This window comes from Oncorhynchus mykiss, chromosome 20 (genome assembly GCF_057628025.1).
Source record: "Oncorhynchus mykiss isolate SJ-2025 chromosome 20, ASM5762802v1, whole genome shotgun sequence".
Lineage (NCBI taxonomy): Eukaryota > Metazoa > Chordata > Actinopteri > Salmoniformes > Salmonidae > Oncorhynchus > Oncorhynchus mykiss.
The window spans coordinates 2,897,762-2,921,767 of NC_143041.1; the positions used below are offsets into that span (position 1 = coordinate 2,897,762).

Consider the following 24,006-nt stretch of genomic DNA (forward strand, 5'->3'; position numbering starts at 1 on the left):
CTTTGAGATACCGAGTCAGATCTGCCCATGTTACTGATTTAAGTAGGCAAAGCTGATGGCATCTCTTTGTAAAACCATACTAACATACCTGTATTCCCTTACATTATGAATGCAACTATATTAGGAATTACTATGTCTATTTACTGTGCACATACCTGCTAACCAACAAGGGTCAACAATAAAGAATTGATCCCAAAAATAAATAATGGAAAATAAGAGAGTGAAAAGAGTGGAAAAGCGCAGAATCTAAAAGAACAATCAAAACAGATAGAAAATGCTGAATAGACCTGGGACTCACGTAAACACTCGTTGGCCTCACGGGCGCTGGCCCTCTGCCACGGCCGGTCGCAGTGGAAGGGCTTGCAGTGGTCGCACTCGGGCCCCTCCGTGTTGTGTTTACAGTCGCACACCAGCTTGCCCTCCTTGTCCTTGAGGCAGCGTGAGGCGTGCCCGTTGCACTTACACCTCCCGCCCACCTGGAAGTCCCCCACCGCGTAGAAGTACGCCGGCAGAGGTGTGGACGGTACCATTGGGTCCTCGTCCGGCTGGCCTCCCCCGCCTATCCCCGCCCCTTCTCCTGTCCCTATTTCGCGGGGCAGCTGGGGCCGGCTGAAGACCACACGGATGTCGGTGACTGATACCCAGTCCTGGAGCACAGGGCTGTTGTCAAAGTCTTTCCCAGAGGGCCGCCCGTCCAGAGTGCTGAAGGCAATGAGTCCTCCGGAAAGTGGGTAGAGGTCAGTGTGGCCATCGGTACAAAGGGCCTCCTGCTCATTCTGTTTTGTGATGGCCGCCTTGTTAGGCCGGTTGTATATGCGCCGGCACTGGGACGAATAGTACTGGTAAGGCGTCCAGCTCTTGCCGTAGTCCATGCTCTTGTAGATTGCCAATGACTCTGGGCGGGGCGAGCAGAACTGCAAGCTGACGTAGGTGATCTCAAACTTCTTTCCCAGCGACAGGGTGAGGTTGACGTTGTTTGGCGAGGTGTGCAGATTCTCCGACTGCCAGCAGGTGAGGTTGTGGGCCGAGTTGAGGTCGGTGAGGTAGGAGGGCGGGTGGGCACGCCATGGGTCCGCTGCGTCGCAGATCTGGCAGGTGCGCACTGAAGGCCGCTCCTCACCGTGCTCCACCATGCTACAAGAGCGTGACGACGTCGGCCAGCCGCACACGCTGGACACGGCCACCTCCTTGCCAAAGGCGGCGTTGATGAACTCGGGGATGCAGCGGCGGGCGGCGCCTGCGTCATCGTAGCAGGGATCTGGGGGTATCTGTTGCCCAGCAAAGGGGTTGGCGGCACCGTGGGGGGAGGCGGGGGAGGCAGAGCGTGCCAGGAGGCACAGTCCCAGCAAGCACCTCCAGGCTTCCCTCATTCTGCAGAGTCTCTATGCGAGGGAGTGTGTGTGTGTGAGGGGGAGTGGAAGGATAGAATCCCAGCTCACAGACCCTTCCTTTAGGGTGATCGTGACCACCGCAATCTGTCCTGGGAAACAGAGACAAGAGAGAGAAAAGCAAGAAAAAGATCAGTGCCATCGTGGCCATAAAAGGATTCAAAGCAACAAGCAACATTTTTGACACGCTTATTGATGAAAATATTCACAGTTCAGTAAAGTAGTTATTCTCATGTCATTGTTGACACGTCCATTTGTCCCAAACACATCCAGTCATCCTATTGTCGTCAATTCAATCCTACTATATGCGCAAGCTTACTCATATCAGCTAAATATCACATTTGTGACATTTCAAAACACCTCAGAACCTTATGATGAGTAATGGAGTGTTTTCATTAACTAAAACCTTGCAAAATAGAGAAAGAGAGAGAGAGAGAGGAGAGATAGGAGAAGGAGGAGAGAGAGAGTGAGAGAAATAAAGAGGAGAGAGATGGGGAAGAGAGAGTAAGAGAAGGAGAAAGAGAATAACCATTTAAAGAGAGACGTTAGGGGCCGGATTGGAGCGACTGTGCCCTGAATTTCAATGGCGCCACTCTTTCAGCACCTCCATTCAGTTCGTGGCAAGGCATTCTGGTCATGCTTCAGTGGTGCACGCGTCAGAAGTCACCCAATAATATATGCAGGCAGAGCCATCAGCCGCACGTGACCTTAGCCAATACCCAATTCAATAGTTAATAAAAACTTTGACCTAAAAGGTAACTAAATAGGACCAAGTAATGTGCCTTCCTTTGAAGGTATTAACCACTTCTCATTCTCAATCCAGCTTTACAGATTAGGAATAACTAGCTGCACACAGTGTTAAACACAATTTAGTATTTATTTCCCCACTTGGCAATTGCAAAGTTATATGCCCATTGAACATATACCATGGTAGCTGCTATATGTAGGCTACGATGGCGCCAATGTGTTCTTTACAGACTCCATTGGCAGAGCTTGCTGTAACAAAGCCATTGGTTTGGACTGAAGGTTCTCTATAAATCTCAGCGTACACACTAATAATTCAATATGAAACTGATTACGGCAGTAGTCAGAGTATGGAAATAGTCATGTAAACGCCTTACTCTGCTCGTCTTAAATCGGCGTACGGTCAAAATCGAAATATGCCGATTAAAACATCTGTTTTCTGAGCAATAGAATTATTAGGACACGTAAACAGCTTAAAATGTAGTTCCAGTGGGGTATTTGATCTGGGCAAGCCGCCCTCTTTTACACAAGTAAAGTGAATTCGGAAAAACTGAAAGTATGCATCTTCAAAATAGTTTTCACATACAAGCTTTATTTCCAACATGGTCACTGTTATAGAAAGTCACTATGGTGGCAATTTTCTGCCTATATCAAAAGTCCCATCAGCCTGATTTCGGATGTGTGAGAGAGAGCAGAGATGTGGGGCAGAGGAGAGAAATGGAGGGAGAAAATCCACAGATCAAATTTCCAAATTGAAATGTTCCCAATGAGACATCAACCTTTATTCACCCTCTCAAAAAGTCAGCCAGAAGTTCATTGAATTCCCAATGTTTTCAACAGTCCAACAGAGCAACCAAACTCCAATGGAAAACAATGTCTGGTTTTTGGTTTAGTTTACACCTAAATGTGTTTTCAAACACTTAAAAGCACAACAAAGTTCTGATAGGAATACAGAATACAGAATACAGAGTCAAATATTTTGTATTTATAGAACAACTTAATGTGTTACCACTGTGCTTTATTCAATAGCATCACCAAATGACCTGGATTGCAGTTGATATTACATTAAAAGTACATAGTGCAAGTGATCAATGCTGTTCGAGATTCTGCACTGATTATTATAGCAATTGTAAAGATCTCCACAGACCTGTGCCCTTTGCATGCTTTCTTGAACACTTCCTATGATTACCGTAAAACTTAAATGAATAGCCTGGGCATGTATTTACTTAAATCACTTAATACAACAGGCGCGTATGAGAGACAGGCTTCTATTGGGGCCAGGCATCCATTTCCTTAATGCGCACAGCTTTTGCTCATTTGCATAGTTAATTGTTTAACTCAAGCATTCACTTCCAGCATTTATATACATTTCTTCATTTCCTGCACAAACCTGTTATCATTTACTCACTGTGTCATATTTATTTTGTGTTAGTAGGCCTGAATAAAATGTTTTAAATAAGCTTCCTTGACAGAATTACTATTCTCCTATGACTGCATTTGTCAGTTCTTACTTTCGCCACTAGAGGACGATCAGACGATTTCTAAGGGTCTGTACTCCCGAAGTTGTTCTTGTTTTTATGCTTGTCAGTTAGCTAGCAGTTCTCAGCTGTTAGCAGCAAATGGCTAGCAGTTTCTTACGTGCGATAAAAACGGATGATTGCCATCATTTTATCATTACTGAATTATTTACTATAACAAAATCAAACAAACCCCTGACACGTCATGGTAATTCAGGGTAACCTCGTAAACAATTCATTTAGACCTAGCGTTTATTTAAAACAAGCATTTATTTGCTGAATATGTGTCGTTGCCCAGCCATTAACCCTTTGACGTGTACGATCACGTATTTGTGATCATTGTTGAGCGGTCCTTGCAGTATACGATCACAAATATGTTACTGGAACAGTAGCAACAGAACGAATGATGCAACAAATGCGTCTAAACAGCATTGTTGTCAAAAAGCATCTAAACAATGTTTTGTACTGATGGGAAATAAAGGGCTTCACAACTTTATTCCTCAAGTTCACATTTTATTGTAATGAACACGAGGGAGACAGAGAGCTGGTTTCAAGTGCAGAGTGCAGCAGGTGTTTTTAATGAAAGGGACCATAGGAGGAGGCAGGTAGCTGGGTCCAGGGGCAGGCAGAAGGTCATACACAGTAGGTCCAAAAATGGTAACAGTACAGGCAGGGAATAGGCATCGTGAGTGAGGCAGGCAAAAACTATCATACACGGGAGGAGAGAAGGATGGGGAATAAACAGAGCTCTAAAAGTGTGTCTCAAAGCAAACAATACCTCACAGTGCTGGGGTGCAAGGAACTGAACTGAATAGTGTGGGATGATGACATGCAGGTGTCTGAACAGGCGATTAGAATTCCGGCGATTGGGATCTGGAGAATGAGCTGGAAAGTGGGCTGCGTCTTGGGGATCTAAGTGTTTGGGAGTGTGATTTGGACGCAGACGTTACATTTATTGTAAAATATAAATGCGAACTTCATCATCCAAACATCACATGGAACACATCCACAGCCAAACCCATTCCACAAACCAGTCCAAATAACAGGTTGCGGTACAAAAAAAACTAAACAGAAGTTAGTGACCTAACAGCTAGACTTGTTTACAATGTACCATATCTCTGGTGAGCACAAGGGAATAATGTAATGTTGTTTAGAAAAGAGATGCGTGTCAGCTAAGCTAACACCAACTAAATTCTTTACGATGGTAGCCATGTTTGTTTATGTTTGACTTCCGAAAACTCCCGAATCCCAGAATGCCATTTTAAAACGCAAATGAACTAAATCAAAGATGGCTGCGCCCATTGTCAAAAAAATATTAACTTAGTTTAGCAACTTTTAAGCATATTACAAACCTTCAATGTACTTGCTACAGTGTCTACAAGATCCAGAGCACATGACTTGACAAGTCAAATCACAAAGCAAGTCAAATCACAAAGCAAGACAAATCACAAAGCAAATAAAACGTTATCACCTCACAGATCATCACACCAAATACAAGCCTACTGCCTAGCCGTAGCACGAAAGCTAAACAGGGATGAAACCATTTTAGGTGGTTTTGTGGGGGGTTCAAGTCCATGGGGCAGAAATGGGAAAGGTATCGTGGGGGGGGATATGATGCAGGAAATATTACTTTGAAGGGGGGGGGGGTATCAATAAATGGGGGGAAAACACTGGAGTTTATACGCTAAATAAAAATAAAACCCTTGGAAAGGGTTTACAATCTGATGCCGCGTTCAAAACAACTGGGAACTCAGAAATTTCTGACTTCTGACTACAGTGTATTCAAGACAACTGGGAACTCGGGAAAAAACTAGCTCCGACTGGGATATATATTTTTTAATGGTCATCCACCTCGGGAACTTGGGCCTCTTTCTAGAGCTTCAACTTTCCAACCTGTAGATCACTGAGGTCATAGTTTGACCTAGTATTTCTCAGAGATCACAGTTGTCTTCAAAGCACTATAAGTCAGTCGATTGAACTATCCCTTATTATAACATATTTTGTCTCACAGACGCTTCCGTTACAACCAGAATGCATTGTATGATGTCAACAAACATGGCGCCACACACAGCCAGCAAATTGCTTAGCATTAGCTCATCATAATCAGTACAACCTTCAAAAAAGTATTTTACACACATCATATGTGTCCATTACAATCTATCGGAATGCATGATTTGTCACCAGTACTTGAAAACATTAAATGCATTATGATCCACACAGAGAAATGGTGTGAAAAAGTAAAAACAAAAACGCAATATACAGAAAATAAGCCACTTACTGTGATAGGAATGCATACATGTCCAAAGTCCAATTTGTGAGGAAAACAATGAAGGCAATGAGGTTCCAGACAAAAAAATGTGCTGTGGGGAAAAGTCTGTACAAGGCCGGTTCTGACAAGAGATGCACAATGTCTTCATACTTGATCTGGGTAAGTGATTGGGCTCTTGAAGGCTCAGTAAAGCCTCAAACATAAATTGTCACATGTTAAGGTTAGCCTACTGTAACTATGAATGTGTTCTTGTGTATGAGGGTTAACTGTCCTATTGCATAACAATCACATTTTGGAACAGTGAGTGCATTCTGACATCACACGCATCAAAGAAAACTCACGCTGGGGCAACTGTTTGGAACTCACGAGTGAAAAGGTTCAAAAGGGACAGGCGGCTATTTGATTTATTTGAAGTTATGGTACATAAGACATTTATAGTTACAGTAGATATAAGGGCACGAGGACCAGATGCAGACACGAGAGGCAGATGGTTTGAGTCTTTGATATTTATTACATCCAAAAGTGTGGTAGGCTCGAGGTCAGGCAGAAAGGTCAGGCAGGTGGGTACAGAGTCCAGAAAAACAGGCAAGGATCATTTTAAAATTTTACATTAGCTTGTAAGATAACTTTAAGCTATTTTCTGTATTACAAAAGTAATATTGTATTGTGTTTGGTTTTCAATGCAACCAAATATAATTGAAATGATATCTAATGCTTGAATAGTTTAATCTGAGCCACTGGCTAAATCCTATTCTTTAAAACTTCTTCAGGATCGGTGACCCATCCACGGGACGGTTGAGCTAACGTAGGCTAATGTGATTAGCATGAAGTTGTAAGAAACAAAAACATTGTCAGGACATAGACATATCTGATATGGGCAGAAAGCTTAAATTCTTGTTAATCTAACTGCACTGTCTAATTTTCAGTAGCTATTACAGTGAACGAATACCATGCTATTGATTGAGGAGAGTGTACAATTATTAACTTGAAAATGTATGAATAAAACAATTAAGTACGTTTTGGCAGTCTTGATACAACATTTTGTATAGATACGCAGGATTTCGCTGGATCACTATAAAAATGTTCACATACAGTGCTGCCATCTAGTGGCCAAAGTCTAAATCGTGGGCTAGAAAAATCATTATGCCCTTTACTTGCATTTCAAAGATGAAGGTACAAAAAAAATACAAAACAAAATGTGTTTTTTTCTCTTTGTATTATCTTTAACCAGATCTAATGTGTTATATTCTCCTACATTCCTTTCACATTTCAAATCAAAATGTTATTAACCGCCGTTATTATGCGCCGAATACAACATTCACCTTACAGTGAAATGCTTAATTACGAGCCCCTAACCAACAATGCAGTTTTAAAAAATACAAATAAGAGTAAGAAATAAAAGTAACAAGTAACTGAAGAGCAGCAGTAAAATAACAATAGCGAGACTACATACAGAGGGGTTACCGGTACAGAGCCAATGTGCGGGAGCACTGTTTAGTTAAAGTATTACATACATGTAGATAGTTATTAAAGTGACTATATGTAGATGATAACAACAGAGAGTAGCAGAGGTGTAAAAGAGGGGGGGGGGCAATGCAAATAGTGTGGGTAGCCATTTGATTAGGTGTTCAGGAGTCTTATGGCTCGGGGGTAGAAGTCTCTTGGACCTAGACTTGGCGCTACGGCACCGCTTGCCATGTGGTAGCAGAGAGAACAGTCTATGACTAGGGTGTCTGGAGCCTTTGACCATTTTTAGGGCCTTCCTCTTACACCGCCTGGTATAGAACTGGAACATGCTTAACACCCCAGCCATCCTACAATCTTGATGCCCTCAATCTCACACAAATGATCAATGAACCTACCAGGTACCTCCCCAAAGCCGTAAACACGGGCACCCTCATAGATATCATCCTAACCAACTTGCCCTCTAATTACACCTCTGCTGTCTTCAACCAAGATCTCAGCGATCACTGCCTCATTGCCTGCATCCGTAATGGGTCAGCGGTCAAACGACCTCCACTCATCGCTGTCAAACACTCCCTGAAACACTTCAGCGAGCAGGCCTTTCTAATCGACCTGGCCGGGGAAGGATAATTTGGAAGGATATTGATCTCATCCCGTCAGTAGAGAATGCCTGGTTATTTAAAAAAAAATGCCTTCCTAACCATCTTAAATAAGCTTGCCCCATTCAAGAAATTTAGAACCAGGAACAGATATAGCCCTTGGTTCTCCCCAGACCTGACTGCCCTTAACCAACACAAAAACATCCTATGGCGTTCTGCATTAGCATCGAACAGCCCCCGTGATATGTAGCTTTTCAGGGAAGCTAGAAACCAATATACACAGGCAGTTAGAATTCCAATAAGCTTTTTCTACGGCTGGCCATGCTTTCCACCTGGCTACCCCTACCCCGGTCAACAGCACTGCACCCCCCACAGCAACTCGCCCAAGCCTTCCCCATTTCTCCTTCTCCCAAATCCAGTCAGCTGATGTTCTGAAAGAGCTGCAAAATCTGGACCCCTACAAATCAGCTGGGCTAGACAATCTGGATCCTTTCTTTCTAAAATTATCTGCCGAAATTGTTGCCACCCCTATTACAAGCCTGTTCAACCTCTCTTTCGTGTCGTCTGAGATTCCCAAAGACTGGAAAGCAGCTACGGTTATCCCCCTCTTCAAAGGGGGGGGACACTCTTGACCCAAACTGCTACAGACCTATATCTATCCTACCCTGCCTTTCTAAGGTCTCCGTTTTGTTTTGTCACCAAAGCCCCATATACTACCCACCGTTTAGACCTGTACGCTCTCGTTGGCTGGCCCTCACTTCAAACACATCGCCAAACCCACTGGCTCCATGTCATCTACAAGACCCTGCTAGGTAAAGTTCCCCCTTATCTCAGCTCGCTGGTCACCATAGCAACACCCACCTGTAGCACGCGCTCCAGCAGGAATATCTCTCTGGTCACCCCCAAAACCAATTCTTTCTTTGGCCGCCTCTCCTTCCAGTTCTCTGCTGCCAATGACTGGAACCAACTACAAAAATCTCTGAAACTGGAAACACTTATCTCCCTCACTAGCTTTAAGCACCAACTGTCAGAGCAGCTCACAGATTACTGCACCTGTACATAGCCCACCTATAATTTAGCCCAAACAACTACCTCTTTCCCTACTGTATTTATTTTATTTTATTTATTTATTTATTTTGCTCCTTTGCACCCCATTATTTTTATTTCTACTTTGCACATTCTTCCACTGCAAATCTACCATTCCAGTGTCTTACTTTCTATATTGTATTTACTTTGCCACCATGGCCTTTTTTTGCATTTACCTCCCTTATCTCACCTCATTTGCTCACATCATATATAGATTTGTTTCTACTGTATTATTGACTGTATGTTTTGTTTTACTCCATGTGTCATGTATTGTCATGTTGTGTCTTGTTTCTGTCCTTTCCCTTCACCCTGTCTCCCTCTGCTGGTCGTTATTAGGTTACCTTTTCTCCCCCTCTTTCCCCCAGCTGTTCCTTGTCTCCTCCTAACTACCTCGTCACCCCTTTTCCCACCTGTTCCCTTTTTCCCTCTGATTAGTCCTCTATATCTCTCTCTGTTTTTGTTTCTGTCTTTGTCGGATTCTTGTTTGTGTTATTCATGCCTGAACCAGACTATCGTCATGTTTGCTGCAACCTTGTCCTGTCCTGTCGGAATCTGCCGGTCCATCTGAGCCTACCTATGTTTTGTCATTAAAGAAGCTCTGTTTACGTTAATTCGCTTTTGGGTCCTCATTCACGCACCGTAACAGAAGAATCCGACCAAGAATGGACCCAGCGACTTCGGATCCTCTCCACTCAGCCGTCGAGATCCAGGGAGCGATGCTAGGCAGACACGAGCAGGAATTGTCTGCTGCTCGACATGCCGTTGAGACCCTGGCCACCCAAGTCTCCAACCTCAGAGAACAGGTTCACCATCTCCGCCTCGATCCACCGGCCACTTCCAGGGCTTTCGAATCTCCGGAGCCCAGAATCAATAACCCGCCGTGTTACTCTGGGGAGCCCACTGAATGCCGCTCGTTCCTCACCCAGTGTGATATTGTGTTTTCTCTCCAGCCCAACACTTACTCCAGGAGCACTGCTCGTGTCGCCTACGTCATATCTCTCCTTACTGGACGGGCTCGTGAGTGGGGCACGGCAATCTGGGAGGCAAGGGCTGAGTGTACTAACCAGTATCAGGACTTTAAGGAGGAGATGATACGGGTTTTTGATCGATCTGTTTTTGGGGAGGAGGCTTCCAGGGCCCTGTCTTCCCTATGTCAAGGTAATCGATCCATAACAGACTACTCTATTGAGTTTCGCACTCTTGCTGCCTCCAGTGGCTGGAACGAGCCGGCTTTGCTCGCTCGTTTTCTGGAGGGTCTCCGCGCAGAGGTAAAGGATGAGATTCTCTCCCGGGAGGTTCCTTCCAGCGTGGATTCCTTGATTGAACTCGCTATTCGCATTGAGCGACGGGTTGATCTTCGTCACCGAGCTCGTGGAAAGGAGCTCGCGTTCTCCGTTGCCCCCCTCTCCGCATCACTACCATCTTCCTCTGCCGGCTCGGGTGCTGAGCCTATGCAGCTGGGAGGTATCCGCATCTCGACTAAGGAGAGGGAACGGAGAATCACCAACCGCCTCTGTCTCTATTGCGGTTCTGCTGGTCATTTTGTCACTTCATGTCCAGTAAAAGCCAGAGCTCATCAGTAAGCGGAGGGCTACTGGTGAGCGCTACTACTCCTGTCTCTCCTTCAAGATCCTGCACTACCTTGTCGGTCCATCTACGCTGGACCGGTTCGTCAGCTTCCTGCAGTGCCTTAATAGACTCTGGGGCGGAGGGCTGTTTTATGGACGAGACCTGGGCTCAGGAACATGACATTCCTCTCAGACAGTTAAGGGAGTCCACGGCCTTGTTCGCCCTGGATGGTAGTCCTCTCCCCAGGATTCAGCGTGAGACGCTACCTTTAACCCTCACTGTTTCTGGTAATCATAGCGAAACCATTTCTTTTTTAATTTTTCGTTCACCTTTTACACCTGTTGTTTTGGGCCATCCCTGGCTAGTTTGTCATAATCCTTCCATTAATTGGTCTAGTAATTCTATCCTCTCCTGGAACGTCTCTTGTAATGTGAAATGTTTAATGTCTGCTATCCCTCCTGTTTCCTCTGTCTCTTCTTCACAGGAGGAGCCTGGTGATTTGACAGGGGTGCCGGAGGAATATCACGATCTGCGCACGGTGTTCAGTCGGTCCAGGGCCAGCTCTCTTCCTCCACACCGGTCGTATGATTGTAGTATTGATCTCCTTCCGGGAACCACTCCCCCCCGGGGTAGACTATACTCTCTGTCGGCTCCCGAACGTAAGGCTCTCGAAGATTATTTGTCTGTAGCTCTTGCCGCCGGTACCATAGTCCCCTCCTCTTCTCCCGCCGGAGCGGGGTTTTTTTTTGTTAAGAAGAAGGACGGGTCCCTGCGCCCCTGCATAGATTATCGAGGGCTGAATGACATAACAGTGAAGAATCGTTATCCGCTTCCTCTTATGTCTTCAGCCTTCGAGATCCTGCAGGGAGCCAGGTTTTTCACTAAGTTGGACCTTCGTAACGCTTACCATCTCGTGCGCATCAGGGAGGGGGACGAGTGGAAGACGGCGTTTAACACTCCGTTAGGGCACTTTGAATACCGGGTTCTTCCTTTCGGCCTCGCTAACGCTCCAGCTGTCTTTCAGGCATTAGTCAATGATGTCCTGAGAGACATGCTGAACATCTTTGTTTTCGTTTACCTTGACGATATCCTGATTTTTTCACCGTCACTCCAGATTCATGTTCAGCACGTTCGACGTGTCCTCCAGCGCCTTTTAGAGAATTGTCTTTTTGTGAAGGCTGAGAAGTGCTCTTTTCATGCCTCCTCCGTCACTTTTCTCGGTTCTGTTATTTCCGCTGAAGGCATTAAGATGGATCCCGCTAAGGTCCAAGATGTCATTGATTGGCCCGTCCCTAAGTCACGCGTCGAGCTGCAGCGCTTTCTCGGCTTCGCGAACTTCTATCGTCGTTTCATCCGTAATTTCGGTCAGGTGGCAGCTCCTCTCACAGCCCTTACTTCTGTCAAGACGTGCTTTAAGTGGTCCGTTTCCGCCCAGGGAGCTTTTGATCTCCTCAAGAATCGTTTTACATCCGCACCTATCCTTGTTACACCTGACGTCACTAGACAGTTCGTTGTCGAGGTTGACGCGTCAGAGGTGGGCGTGGGAGCCATTCTTTCTCAGCGCTCCCTCTCTGACGACAAGGTCCACCCTTGCGCGTATTTTTCTCATCGCCTGTCGCCGTCGGAACGTAACTATGATGTGGGAAACCGCGAACTGCTCGCCATCCGCTTAGCCCTAGGCGAATGGCGACAGTGGTTGGAGGGGGCGACCGTTCCTTTTGTCGTTTGGACTGACCATAGGAAACTTGAGTACATCCGTTCTGCCAAACGACTTAATGCGCGTCAGGCGCGCTGGGCGCTGTTTTTCGCTCGTTTCGAGTTCGTGATTTCTTATCGTCCGGGCTCTAAGAACACCAAGCCTGATGCTTTATCTCGTCTCTTCAGTTCTTCAGTAGCCTCCACTGACCCCGAGGGGATTCTCCCTGAGGGGCGTGTTGTCGGGTTGACTGTCTGGGGAATTGAGAGGCAGGTAAAGCAAGCACTCACTCAAACTCCGTCGCCGCGCGCTTGTCCTAGGAACCTTCTTTTCGTTCCCGTTCCTACTCGTCTGGCCGTTCTTCAGTGGGCTCACTCTGCCAAGTTAGCCGCCCACCCTGGCGTTCGGGGTACGCTTGCTTCCATTCGCCAGCGTTTTTGGTGGCCCACCCGGGAGCATGACACGCGTCGCTTCGTGGCTGCTTGTTCGGTCTGCGCGCAGACTAAGTCCGGTAACTCCCCTCCTGCCGGCCGTCTCAGGCCGCTTCCCATTCCCTCTCGACCGTGGTCTCACATCGCCTTAGATTTTGTCACCGGACTGCCTTCGTCAGCGGGGAAGACTGTTATTCTTACGGTTGTCGACAGGTTCTCTAAGGCGGCTCATTTTATTCCCCTTGCTAAGCTTCCTTCTGCTAAAGAGACGGCACAAATCATCATCGAGAATGTTTTCAGAATTCATGGCCTTCCGTCAGACGTCGTTTCGGACAGAGGTCCGCAATTCACGTCTCAATTTTGGAGGGAGTTTTGCCGTTTGATTGGGGCTTCCGTCAGTCTCTCTTCCGGCTTTCACCCCCAGTCTAACGGTCAAGCAGAACGGGCCAATCAGACTATTGGTCGCATCTTACGCAGTCTTTCTTTTCGCAACCCTGCGTCTTGGTCAGAACAGCTCCCCTGGGCAGAATACGCCCACAACTCGCTTCCTTCGTCTGCGACCGGGCTATCTCCTTTTCAGAGTAGCCTCGGGTACCAGCCTCCGCTGTTCTCATCTCAGTTCGCCGAGTCCAGCGTCCCCTCCGCTCAGGCTTTTGTCCAACGTTGCGAGCGCACCTGGAAGAGGGTCAGGTCTGCACTTTGCCGTTATAGGGCGCAGACTGTGAGAGCTGCTAATAAGCGTAGAACTAAGAGTCCTAGATATTGTCGCGGTCAGAGAGTTTGGCTCTCCACTCAGAACCTTCCCCTTAACCAGTTAGAGCTCTAGGGGCGCTATTTCATTTTTGGATAAAAAACGTTCCCGTTTTAAGCGCGATATTTTGTCACGAAAAGATGCTCGACTATGCATATTCTTGACAGTTTTGGAAAGAAAACACTCTGAAGTTTCAGAATCTGCAAAGATTTTGTCTGTAAGTGCCCCAGAACTCATTCTACAGGCGAAACCAAGATGATGCATCACCCAGGAATTAGCAGAATTTCTGAAGCTCTGTTTTCCATTCTCTCCTTATATGGCTGTGATTGCGCAACGAATGAGCCTACACTTTCTGTCGTTCGCCCAAGGTCTTAGCAGCATTGTGACGTATTTGTAGGCATATCATTGGAAGATTGGCCATAAGAGACTACATTTTCCAGAGGTCCGCCCGGTGTCCTTTGTCTAAATTTGTGCGTAATCTTCAGGTGCAGGCATTTTCTCCTGGGATTCAGGAGAGAAACCATGTTTCCAAGAACGATGTATCAATGAAGAGATATGTGAAAAACACCTTGAGGATTGATTCTAAACAACGTCTGCCATGTTTTCAGTCGATATTATGGAGTTAATTTGGAAAAAAGTTTGCGTTTTGAGGACTGAATTTATGGATTTTTTTTGGTAGCCAAATGTGATGTATAAAACGGAGCTATTTCTAATACACAAGGAATCTTTTTGGAAAAACTGAGCATCTGCTATCTAACTGAGAGTATCCTCATTGAAAACATCAGAAGTTCTTCAAAGGTAAATGATTTTATTTGAAGGCTTTTATGTTTTTGTTAATGTTGCGTGCTGGATGCTAACGCTAATGCTAACGCTAAATGCTAACGCGAAATGCTAACTCTAGCTAGCTACTTTTACACAAATGATTGTTTTCCTATGGTTGAGAAGCATATTTTGAAAATCTGAGATGACAGTGTTGTTTACAAAAGGCTAAGCTTGAGAGATGGCATATTTATTTCATTTCATTTGCGATTTTCATAAATAGTTAACGTTGTGTTATGCTAATGAGCTTGCTGATAGATTTACACAATCCTGGATACAGGGGTTTTTTCATAGCTAAACGTGACGCAGAAAACGGAGCGATTTGTCCTAAACAAATAATCTTTCAGGAAAAACTGAACATTTGCTATCTGAGAGTCTCCTCAATGAAAACATCTGAAGTTCTTCAAAGGTAAATGATTTTTTTGAATGCTTTTCTGTTTTTTTGTGTAAATGTTGCCAGCTGAATGCTAATGCTAAATGCTACGTTAGCCATCAATACTGTTACACAAATGATTGTTTTGCAATGGTTGAGAAGCATATTTTGAAAATCTGAGATGACAGTGTTGTTAACAAAAGGCTAAGCTTGAGAGCTAGCATATTTATTTCATTTGATTTGCGATTTTCATGAATAGTTAACGTTGCGTTATGGTAATGAGCTTGAGTCTGTATTCACGAACCCGGATCCGGGATGGGGAGATCAGAAAGGTTAAGACCGCTTCTCGCAAGTTGACCCCGCGGTTCATTGGTCCGTTCCGTATTTCTCAGATCATTAATCCTGTCGCAGTTCGACTTCTTCTTCCGCGTTATCTTCGTCGCGTCCACCCGGTCTTCCATGTCTCCTGTATCAAGCCCGTTCTTCGCGCCCCCGCTCGTCTCCCCCCCCCCCCCCCATCCTTGTCGAGGGCGCACCCATCTACAGGGTCCGTAGGATTTTGGACATGCGTCCTCGGGGCCGTGGTCATCAGTACCTAGTAGATTGGGAGGGGTACGGTCCTGAGGAGAGGAGTTGGGTTCCCTCTCGGGACGTGCTGGACCGTGCGCTGATCGAGGATTTCCTCCGTTGCCGCCAGGTTTCCTCCTCGAGTGCGCCAGGAGGCGCTCGGTGAGTGGGGGGGTACTGTCATGTATTGTCATGTTGTGTCTTGTTTCTGTCCTTTCCCTTCACCCTGTCTCCCTCTGCTGGTCGTTATTATGTTACCTTTTCTCCCCCTCTTTCCCCCAGCTGTTCCTTGTCTCCTCCTAACTACCTCGTCACCCCTTTTCCCACCTGTTCCCTTTTTCCCTCTGATTAGTCCTCTATATCTCTCTCTGTTTTTGTTTCTGTCTTTGTCGGATTCTTGTTTGTGTTATTCATGCCTGAACCAGACTATCGTCATGTTTGCTGCAACCTTGTCCTGTCCTGTCGGAATCTGCCGGTCCATCTGAGCCTACCTATGTTTTGTCATTAAAGAAGCTCTGTTTACGTTAATTCGCTTTTGGGTCCTCATTCACGCACCGTAACACCATGTGTAACTCTGTGTTGTTGTATGTGTCGAACTGCTATGCTTTATCTTGGCCAGGTCGCAATTGTAAATGAGGACTTGTTCTCAACTTGCCTACCTGGTTAAATAAAGGTGAAATAAAAATTAAAAAAGAGGTCCTGGATGGCAGGAAGCTTGGCCCCAGTGATGTACTGTACCCTCTGTAGTGCGTTGCCATACCAGGCGGTTGCCATACCAGGCGGTTGCCATACCAGGCGGTTGCCATACCAGGCGGTTGCCATACCAGGCGGTGATGCAACCAATCAGGATGCTCTTGATGGTGCATCTATGGAACCTTTTGAGGAACCATGCCAAATCTTTTCAGTCTCCTGGGGGGGAATTTGTTATGTCGTGCCCTCTTCACGACTATCTTGGTGTGCTTGGACCATGTTAGTTTGTTGGTGATGTGGACTCCAAGGAACTTGAAGCTCTCAACCTGCTCCACTGCAGCCATGTCAATGAAAACGGGGGAGTGCTCGGTCCTTCTTTTTCCATAGTCTACAATCATCTCCTTTGTCTTGATCACGTTGAGGGAGAGGTTTGTGTCCTGGCACCACAAGGCCAAGTCTCTGAACTCGTCCCTATATGCTGTCTCGTCGTTGTCAGTGATCAGGCCTACCTCTGTTGTGCCATCGGCAAACTTGTTAATGGTGTTGGTCGTGCCTAGCCATGCAGTCATGAGTGAACAGTGAGTAAAAGGGGGGACTGAGCACGCACCCCTGAGAGGCTCCTGTGTTGAAGATCAGCGTGGCGGCAGTGTTGTTACCTACCCTTACCAGCTGGGGGCGGCCCATCAGGAAGTTCAGGATCCAGTTGCAGAGGGAGATGTTTAGTCCCAGGGTCCTTAGCTTATTGATGAGCTTTGAGGGCACTATGGGGATGAACACTGAGCTGTAGTCAATTAATAGCATTCTCATATAGGCGTTCCTTTCGTCCAGGTGTGAAAGTGTAGAGTGCAATAGATATTGCATCATCTGTGGATCTGTTGATTTCGGTATAAAAATTGGAGTGGGCCTAGGTTTTCTGGGATAATGGTGTTGATGTGAGCCATGACCAGCCTTTCAAAGCACTTCATGGCTACAGATGTGAGTGTTACGGGTCAGTATTCAATTAAGCAGGTTACCTTGGTGTTCATGGGCACAGGGACTTTTGTGGTCTGCTTAAAACATGTTGGTATTACAGACTCGGACAGGGAGAGGTTGAAAATGCCAATGAAGACAAAGCGAACAAAGTAGTTTAGCTCGTCTGGTAGGCTTGTGTCACTGGGCAGCTCTCGGCTATGCTTCCCTTTGTAGTCTGTAATGGGTTGCATGCCATGCCATGTCCGACCAGTATCAGAGCCGGTGTAGTACGATTTGATCTTATTCCTGTATTGACGCTTTGCCTGTTTGATTGTTCATCGGAGGGCATAGCGTTATTTCTTATAAACTTTTGGGTTAGAGTCCCGCTCCTTGAAAGCGGATGTTGCCTGTAATCCATGGCTTCTGGTTGGGGTATGTACGTATGGTCACTCTGGGGACGACGTTATCGATGCACTTATTGATGAAGCCAGTGACTGATGTGAAGTACTCCTCAGTTCCATCGGAGGAATCCTGGAACATATTCCAGTCTGTGCTAGCAAAATAGTCCTGTAGCTTAGCATCTGCTTCACCTGACTACTTTTTTATAGATCTAGTCACTGGTGCTTTCTACTTTAATTTTTGCTTTTAGGCAGGAATCAGGAGGATATTATTATGGTCAGATTTGCCAAATGGAGGGCGAGGGAGAACTATGTATGCATCTCTGTGTGTGAAGTAAAGGTGGTCCAGAAATTTGTTTCCTCTGGTTTCACATTTAACATGCTGATAAAAATGTGGTAAAACGGATTTAAATTTCCCTACAAGTCCCTGGCTACTTTTCTTGTTTGCATATGGCAGAATACAGCTCATTCAATGCTCTCTTAGTGCCAGCCTCTGACTGTGGTGGTATGGAAACAGCTACGAAAAATACAGATGAAAACTCTCTAGGTAGATAGTGTGGTCTACAGCTTATCATGAGATACTCTCCCTCAGGTGAGCAACAGCTCGAGACTTCATTAGATATCGTGCACCAGCTGTTGTTTACAAAAAGACATAGTCCGCCGCCCCTTGTCTTACCAGACGCCGCTGTTCTATCCTGCCGGTACAGTGTATATAACCAGCCAGCAGTATGTTGATTTTTTTATATGTTGATTTTGTGAAGCGTAAGATATTACAGTTTTGAATGTCCTGTTAGTAGTTTAATCTTGCAGTAAATCATCGATTTTATTCTCAAAAGATTGCACATTTGCTAACAGAATGGAAGGAAGTGGGGTTTTTTTCCGATCGCCCACGAATTCTCAGAAGGCAGCCCGCTCTCTGACCCCTTTTTCTCCACCTCCTCTTCATGCAAATCACGGGGATCTGGGCATGTTCCCGAGAAAGCATTATATCATTCGCGTCAGGCTCATCAGACTCGTTAAATGAAAAAAGGATTCTGCCAGTCTGTGGTGAGTAATCGCAGTCCTGATGTCCAGAAGTTAATTTTGGCCAAAAGAGATGGTAGTGGCAACATTATGCAAAAAATAAGTAAAAAAATAAGTTACAAACAATGCAAATAAACAAACAAAATAACACAATCAGATGGGGACACGTAAAACGTCTGCCTTCTTCTCCGGCACCATTTACACAAACTTCAATGTGTTTCCTTTCAAATCTTATCAAGAATATCCATATCCTTGCTTTAGGTCCTGAGCTACAGGCAGTTAGATTTGGGTATGTCATTGTAGGTGAAAATTGAAAAAAAGGGATGGATCCTTAAAATAAGTTTTTTTTTTTTGGTTTGGTTGGAGATGTGAATCAAACGTATAATTTAGCAACTTATCAACAAGTTAATAGGCTATTTATTTACATTATTGAATTTGAAAATGATGTTGAATTGTGTTTGGTTGTCGAGACAACCAAATATCAACATTTGAAGGAGATTAATCATTTGTGCCACTGACTTAGTTCAGTTTGTCTACAAATGAATAATTGATATGTTAGATTCACGTCTCCATCTCAAACAAGAATTCAAGTTAATAAAGACTAGGACTAAATCAAATCAAATGATGTTTTTTTGAGATGGAAATGTTAATCCAACATATTAATGATTAACTTAAAGATTACATTTGAAATCAACCAATGCTATAGGCCTACATGTACTGTCTATTTTTAATTGAACCTTGAGTTGAATTGAAACAATAACTGTTGATCACTTTGCAAATACTATATAGGTCTAAATAGTATAATTTATGATATGACTTATAAAATACTGTTACGTTTAATTTGCTCTGTTAAATTTACCATTTTGAATGATTTCAACAGCAACTGCGACTATATTTAGTTATTAAGAGATCTCTCAATGGTAGTAGTCAGTGACAAATATCAAAGCTGGGCTTGGTTAAAACCCTGGATGGGAGACCAAAGGATTGCTGTAGATAGATCAACACCCCAGTAGGTAGAAGCTGTCCAGCGCACTGTTTTCTTTCTGGTAGTGGATATAACGTTGAAGATCTGATGTTGTTTCAAAGGTACAAGTTCAAAATATTTTATACAAGGTTTGTATATGTTGAAAATTCGTTACAATTACGTAATCCTGTAGTTGAAATTCCACCCTCACAACAACATTGATGACGTTTTTCAAATCCAATGTATTTTCCAAGTAGATTCCACATCACAATAGTTTAGAAAATGTAGTTGAAACAACATTGATTCAACCAGTTTGTGCCCAGTGGGAAGATATGTACTGTATATGGCCAGGGGCTTTTCCTCCCTAATCAAAACAAAAGCCTGCTTCTACCTTGCACTTCAGTCGAGGAGGAAGGCAGACGGAGCAAGTTAAAATAGTCGAAAAAGTCATGTTCTGTACTTTTTCGTTTTGAGAGGGTCCACAGCTAGCAACTCTCAGAACACTGGAGAAAGAGGGGCACTCTTTTCTGCTCAAGTGTTTAAGCCTTGACCATTTGGCCTCTCTTCTGACTGGAGGACTGTGTGTGCGTGCGTGTGGTAAGAACGGAAAGAGGTGTTGAAGGACTCATCTTAATTTTAAGATTATTACCAGGAAAGTTAGAAAACAATTTTAATTTCTGTTTTCCGACAGCTTTGTCTAAGATTTATTTTGAATTTGCTTGTAAAAAAATGCATTCTTGTGAAAATATAAGAAAGTGGTTTACCTTTAATTCCCTAACAATGTTGTAGTTCTTTAAAACACCAAGCATTCAGATATAGAATTTTTATAGGCACCGCTAGTTTGTCCCCTTAGTTAGAATCACCTTCTTTCTTAGCCAATCACATTTGAGCTAATTCCGCACCTCATTGCCCCTCCCCCTTTCTAGTCAGAGTGAGAATGTGTACAGTTTAGGAGAGTGTCCCTAATTTTTCCTACAGTTTGACTTGTTGCGTTGGCATTTCAAATCCCAAACCACACACTACTGTATCTCCAGTTATTCATTAAGGAACCATTATATGTGGAATAAACCTGTTCTAAAGACATCTGTACCGGACAGACTTGTGGTGGCTGAACCATATCCATTGGCACTTACAGTACTGCCTGTTATTCATAATCCTCCCGGATCAAACCTTAGTATTTTTCATGGTCCTTTGAGCTAGATATCATCAGCTACCACAGCTCAAGATGCTACAGTGTCCAGGTATTGGTCACCACCCAACTCATCCCAGTCTTCTCTCCCTTGACGAAGACGAGCAAACAAGTCTCAAGACACAAAATGACACTTTCCTGATCATGGTGACCAGTTGGCAGAAGACTGGTTGCATCCTATCAGCGAGAGGTCTGAAGAACTCCGCCGCAGCACAGCTCTCATCTTTGACCTGATGCTACTTGAGGCCAAGCAGAAGCTCAAACAGATGGAGCAGTTCAAGGCTACACTTGCCAAACCACCCCACAGACAGCTGAGCCTCTAGTGCCACAGGCTCGTCCCACCACATCCCGGAGGGCCAATGAAAATATACATGAAATGGATCTACCACGAGGAGAAGATCACCACCATTGGTCACCAAAAGGGACGCCCATCCCGACCAAGTGGAGTCTGACCAGTCCTCTCAAGCACCTTCTTGTTCATTGCCAGCTGTTGTGGCTCACCATCAGGGGGATGCTGCAGATTTACACCCTGCAGCGTCACTCCACTCTCGCCAGCCTAAAGCACCTTCATCAGCATGAGCCCCTGACAACGCCCTCACCATCAGCATCAGAGTCGCCAGCTGCCATGGTCTCTACTAACAAAGCTTACCCTGGGGGGAGCACCCCATAACCACCCCATAATTGTGCTCCAGCCGACCCCAGCCATTCAGATCCAGTCTGCTCCGAGCATGGAGCTCAAGTTAGCAGTGGATCCTATTACACCTGCTCCTGGCATGGAGCCTCCGCCTTCTCCAGGGACAGAGGAGTTACCAGAGCCTGGTGCTCAAACCTACTTCAAACCTGTGTAACGCAGGTCAACTAATGTTGAATACTAATCGTTACTAGTGAGATTCCAGTAACCAATCATATTATACTATATTGCTATTGATATGTTAAAAGGGCTAAGGTCCATTTTTCAGAATTTCAGCCTGACTGACGTGCCCATAATAAACTGCCTGTTACTCAGGCCCTGATGCCAGGTTATGCATATAATTGGTACCATTGGATAGAAAACACTGAAGTTTGTAGAAATGTTAAAATAATGTATGAGACTATAACACAATTGATATGGTAGGAGAAAATCCAAAGAAAAACTAACCAGAATTTTTTTTTTTTGAGATCCCATGCTTTAACAATGGAACACTATGGGTCCTATGCAATTCCACCTCCCAGATTGCAAATCCTATGGCTTCCACTAGAGGTCAACTGTCTTTGTTCAATGTTTCAGGCTTGTTTCTTCCAAAACGAGGAAGAAGTTTGAGTTTTGGTACTGGGGAGTCACAGAGTTGGAAATCAGTCTGTAGGTGCGCGACGAAGAGGACGCTAATTTTACTTTTCTATTGAACATACTACTTTCTGTATGCAATATTATAGTTTAATTACAGTTTAGGGTACCTGAGGACTTAACAAAGTGTAGGGGTAGCATTTTTGGATTACTTTGTCTGCATGTTGAATTCAAACCGATGGCGCCAACTAAACAGACTTTTTTTGGATATAAAGAAGGATTTTATCTAACAAAACAACCATGCATGTTGTAGCTTGGACCCTTGGATTGCAAATCAGAGGAAGATTTTCAAAAAGCAAGTGATTATTTAATGGCTATTTGTGATTTTATGAATTCTGTGCTGGTTGAAAAATATGTTCATGTGGGGTGCCATCCTCAAACAATCGCATGGCATGCTTTCGCTGAAAAGCCTATTGTAAATCGGACAATGCAGTTAGATTAACAATAATTGAAGCTTTTAACCAATTTAAGACACTTGTATGTACCTAGATGTTAATATCCATAATTTGTACGATTATTTATTTGAATTGCAAATCCTCCAATTTCACCAGAAATTGTCGACAGGTGTCCCGTTGGCGGGACGCCTAGCCTTAAATTGACAGCTATTACAAATCAGCTTTCAGAAGCTGCATGACGAGCAGGTTATTTTGAGCCAATCAAACTCAACATTCTCTTAGTCCCTCTCCTAACCTCACGTTATACACCAGTTGGCGCAAACATGCAAAAAAAAGAGAGCAAGAACGGAACGTGAAGAGCTACTGCCATTCCATGGAAGATAAACTAAGTTTCAAATCGTTGAGAAAAAGAGAGAATTGAATATTAACACTCACTTATCTATACAAACGTGCTGTGAAGGGATTGAGGGAAAGATTGAAGCCAGGATTTTTTCTTTTTTTTGAGTAAAGATTCAGTTTCCACCAAGGATGGCAAGCCGCCCAAACCCAGGACATCAATAAGAACATTTGCATGCAAAGATTTCTTATTCTTATCTCCAGTATTTATGCTGCAGTAGTTTATGTGTCGGGGGGCTAGGGTCAGTCTGTTATATCTGGAGTATTTCTCCTGTCTTATCCTGTGTGAATTTAAGCATGCTCTCTAATTCTTTCTTTCTTTCTCTCTCAGAGGACCAGAGCCCTAGGACCATGCCTCAGGACTACCTGGCCTGATGACTCCTTGCTGTCCCCAGCTGCTGCTCCAGTTTCAACTGTTCTGCCTGTGGCTATGGAACCCTGACCTGTTCACCGGACGTGCTACCTGTCCCTGACGTGCTACCTGTTTTCAACTCTCTAGAGACAGCAGGAGCAGTAGAGATACTCTGAGTGATCGGCTATGAAAAGCCAACTGACATTTGCTCCTGAGGTGCTGACCTGTTGCACCCTTGACAACTACTGTGATTATTATTATGTGACCCTGCTGGTCATCTATGAACATTTGAACATCTTGGTCATGTTCTGTTATAATCTCCACCCGGCACAGCCAGAAGAGGACTGGCCACCCCTCATAGCCTGGTTCCTCTCTAGGTTTCTTCCTATGTTATGGCCTTTCTAGGGAGTTTTTCCTAGCCACCGTGCTTCTACACCTGCATTGCTTGCTGTTTGGGGCTTTAGGCTGGGTTTCTGTACAGCACTTTGTGACATCAGCTGATGTAGGAAGAGCTTTATAAATAAATGTGATTTGATTTTCCTTAGAGAACACTGAATTGGCACTGCCATACTAGGCTGTGGTAGGATTGCATCATACATTGCAGTGGGGAGAGAGAGACCCTCAGATTAAGATAAAGTTGGGTGCACCCTGGTAAACTATATGCCTGATATATGGCCGATATCTCAGTCTATTGTACTATTGATGTATTTCATTCATATTGAGCTCATTGTACAAATTTCATGCCGGCTTGTATTTTGTAAGTAAAAATATTTACAAAATACAAGCCGCCATTCCTTTCCTAAATGATTCACTTGTGTGGTTTTCATTTCACCGTACTGCTCCAGTAGGGTTTTAACTGGTCCAATAGAGTTTAAGCTTAAACATACAGTAGCCCATAGTGTTAATTAAGCTATTGTTACCAATGGCGTCCCAACAGGTCTCCACTGTGGTTCCATAGCCTTCCCCAGGGCCAGAGATGCTGCCAGATTCTACCCTGATGGAGCATCCTACCAATGTGCCCTAGTCGACTTCTGACGTAGAGTCCCTCACA

At 44.6% G+C, this 24,006-nt stretch overlaps 1 protein-coding gene and 1 long non-coding RNA gene across 3 annotated transcripts in view; one reads left to right on the forward strand and one right to left on the reverse strand.

Annotated features, from left to right (window-relative positions):
* LOC110498800 (netrin-3) overlaps positions 1 to 24,006 on the reverse strand; it is a 96,701-nt gene that overhangs the window by 55,468 nt on the left and 17,227 nt on the right. For both annotated transcript variants that reach the window (XM_021575429.3, XM_021575428.3), the window contains exon 2: positions 299 to 1,480. In XM_021575429.3, coding sequence (XP_021431104.3) covers positions 299 to 1,370 — 1,072 coding nt within the window. In that variant the 5' untranslated portion in view covers positions 1,371 to 1,480. The remainder of the gene's footprint in view (positions 1 to 298; positions 1,481 to 24,006) is intronic.
* Positions 13,975 to 23,072, forward strand: LOC149973623 (uncharacterized). The gene is made up of 3 exons (XR_016489271.1): positions 13,975 to 14,312; positions 14,681 to 14,742; positions 22,935 to 23,072. It is a non-coding gene; the product is annotated as an uncharacterized LOC149973623 (long non-coding RNA).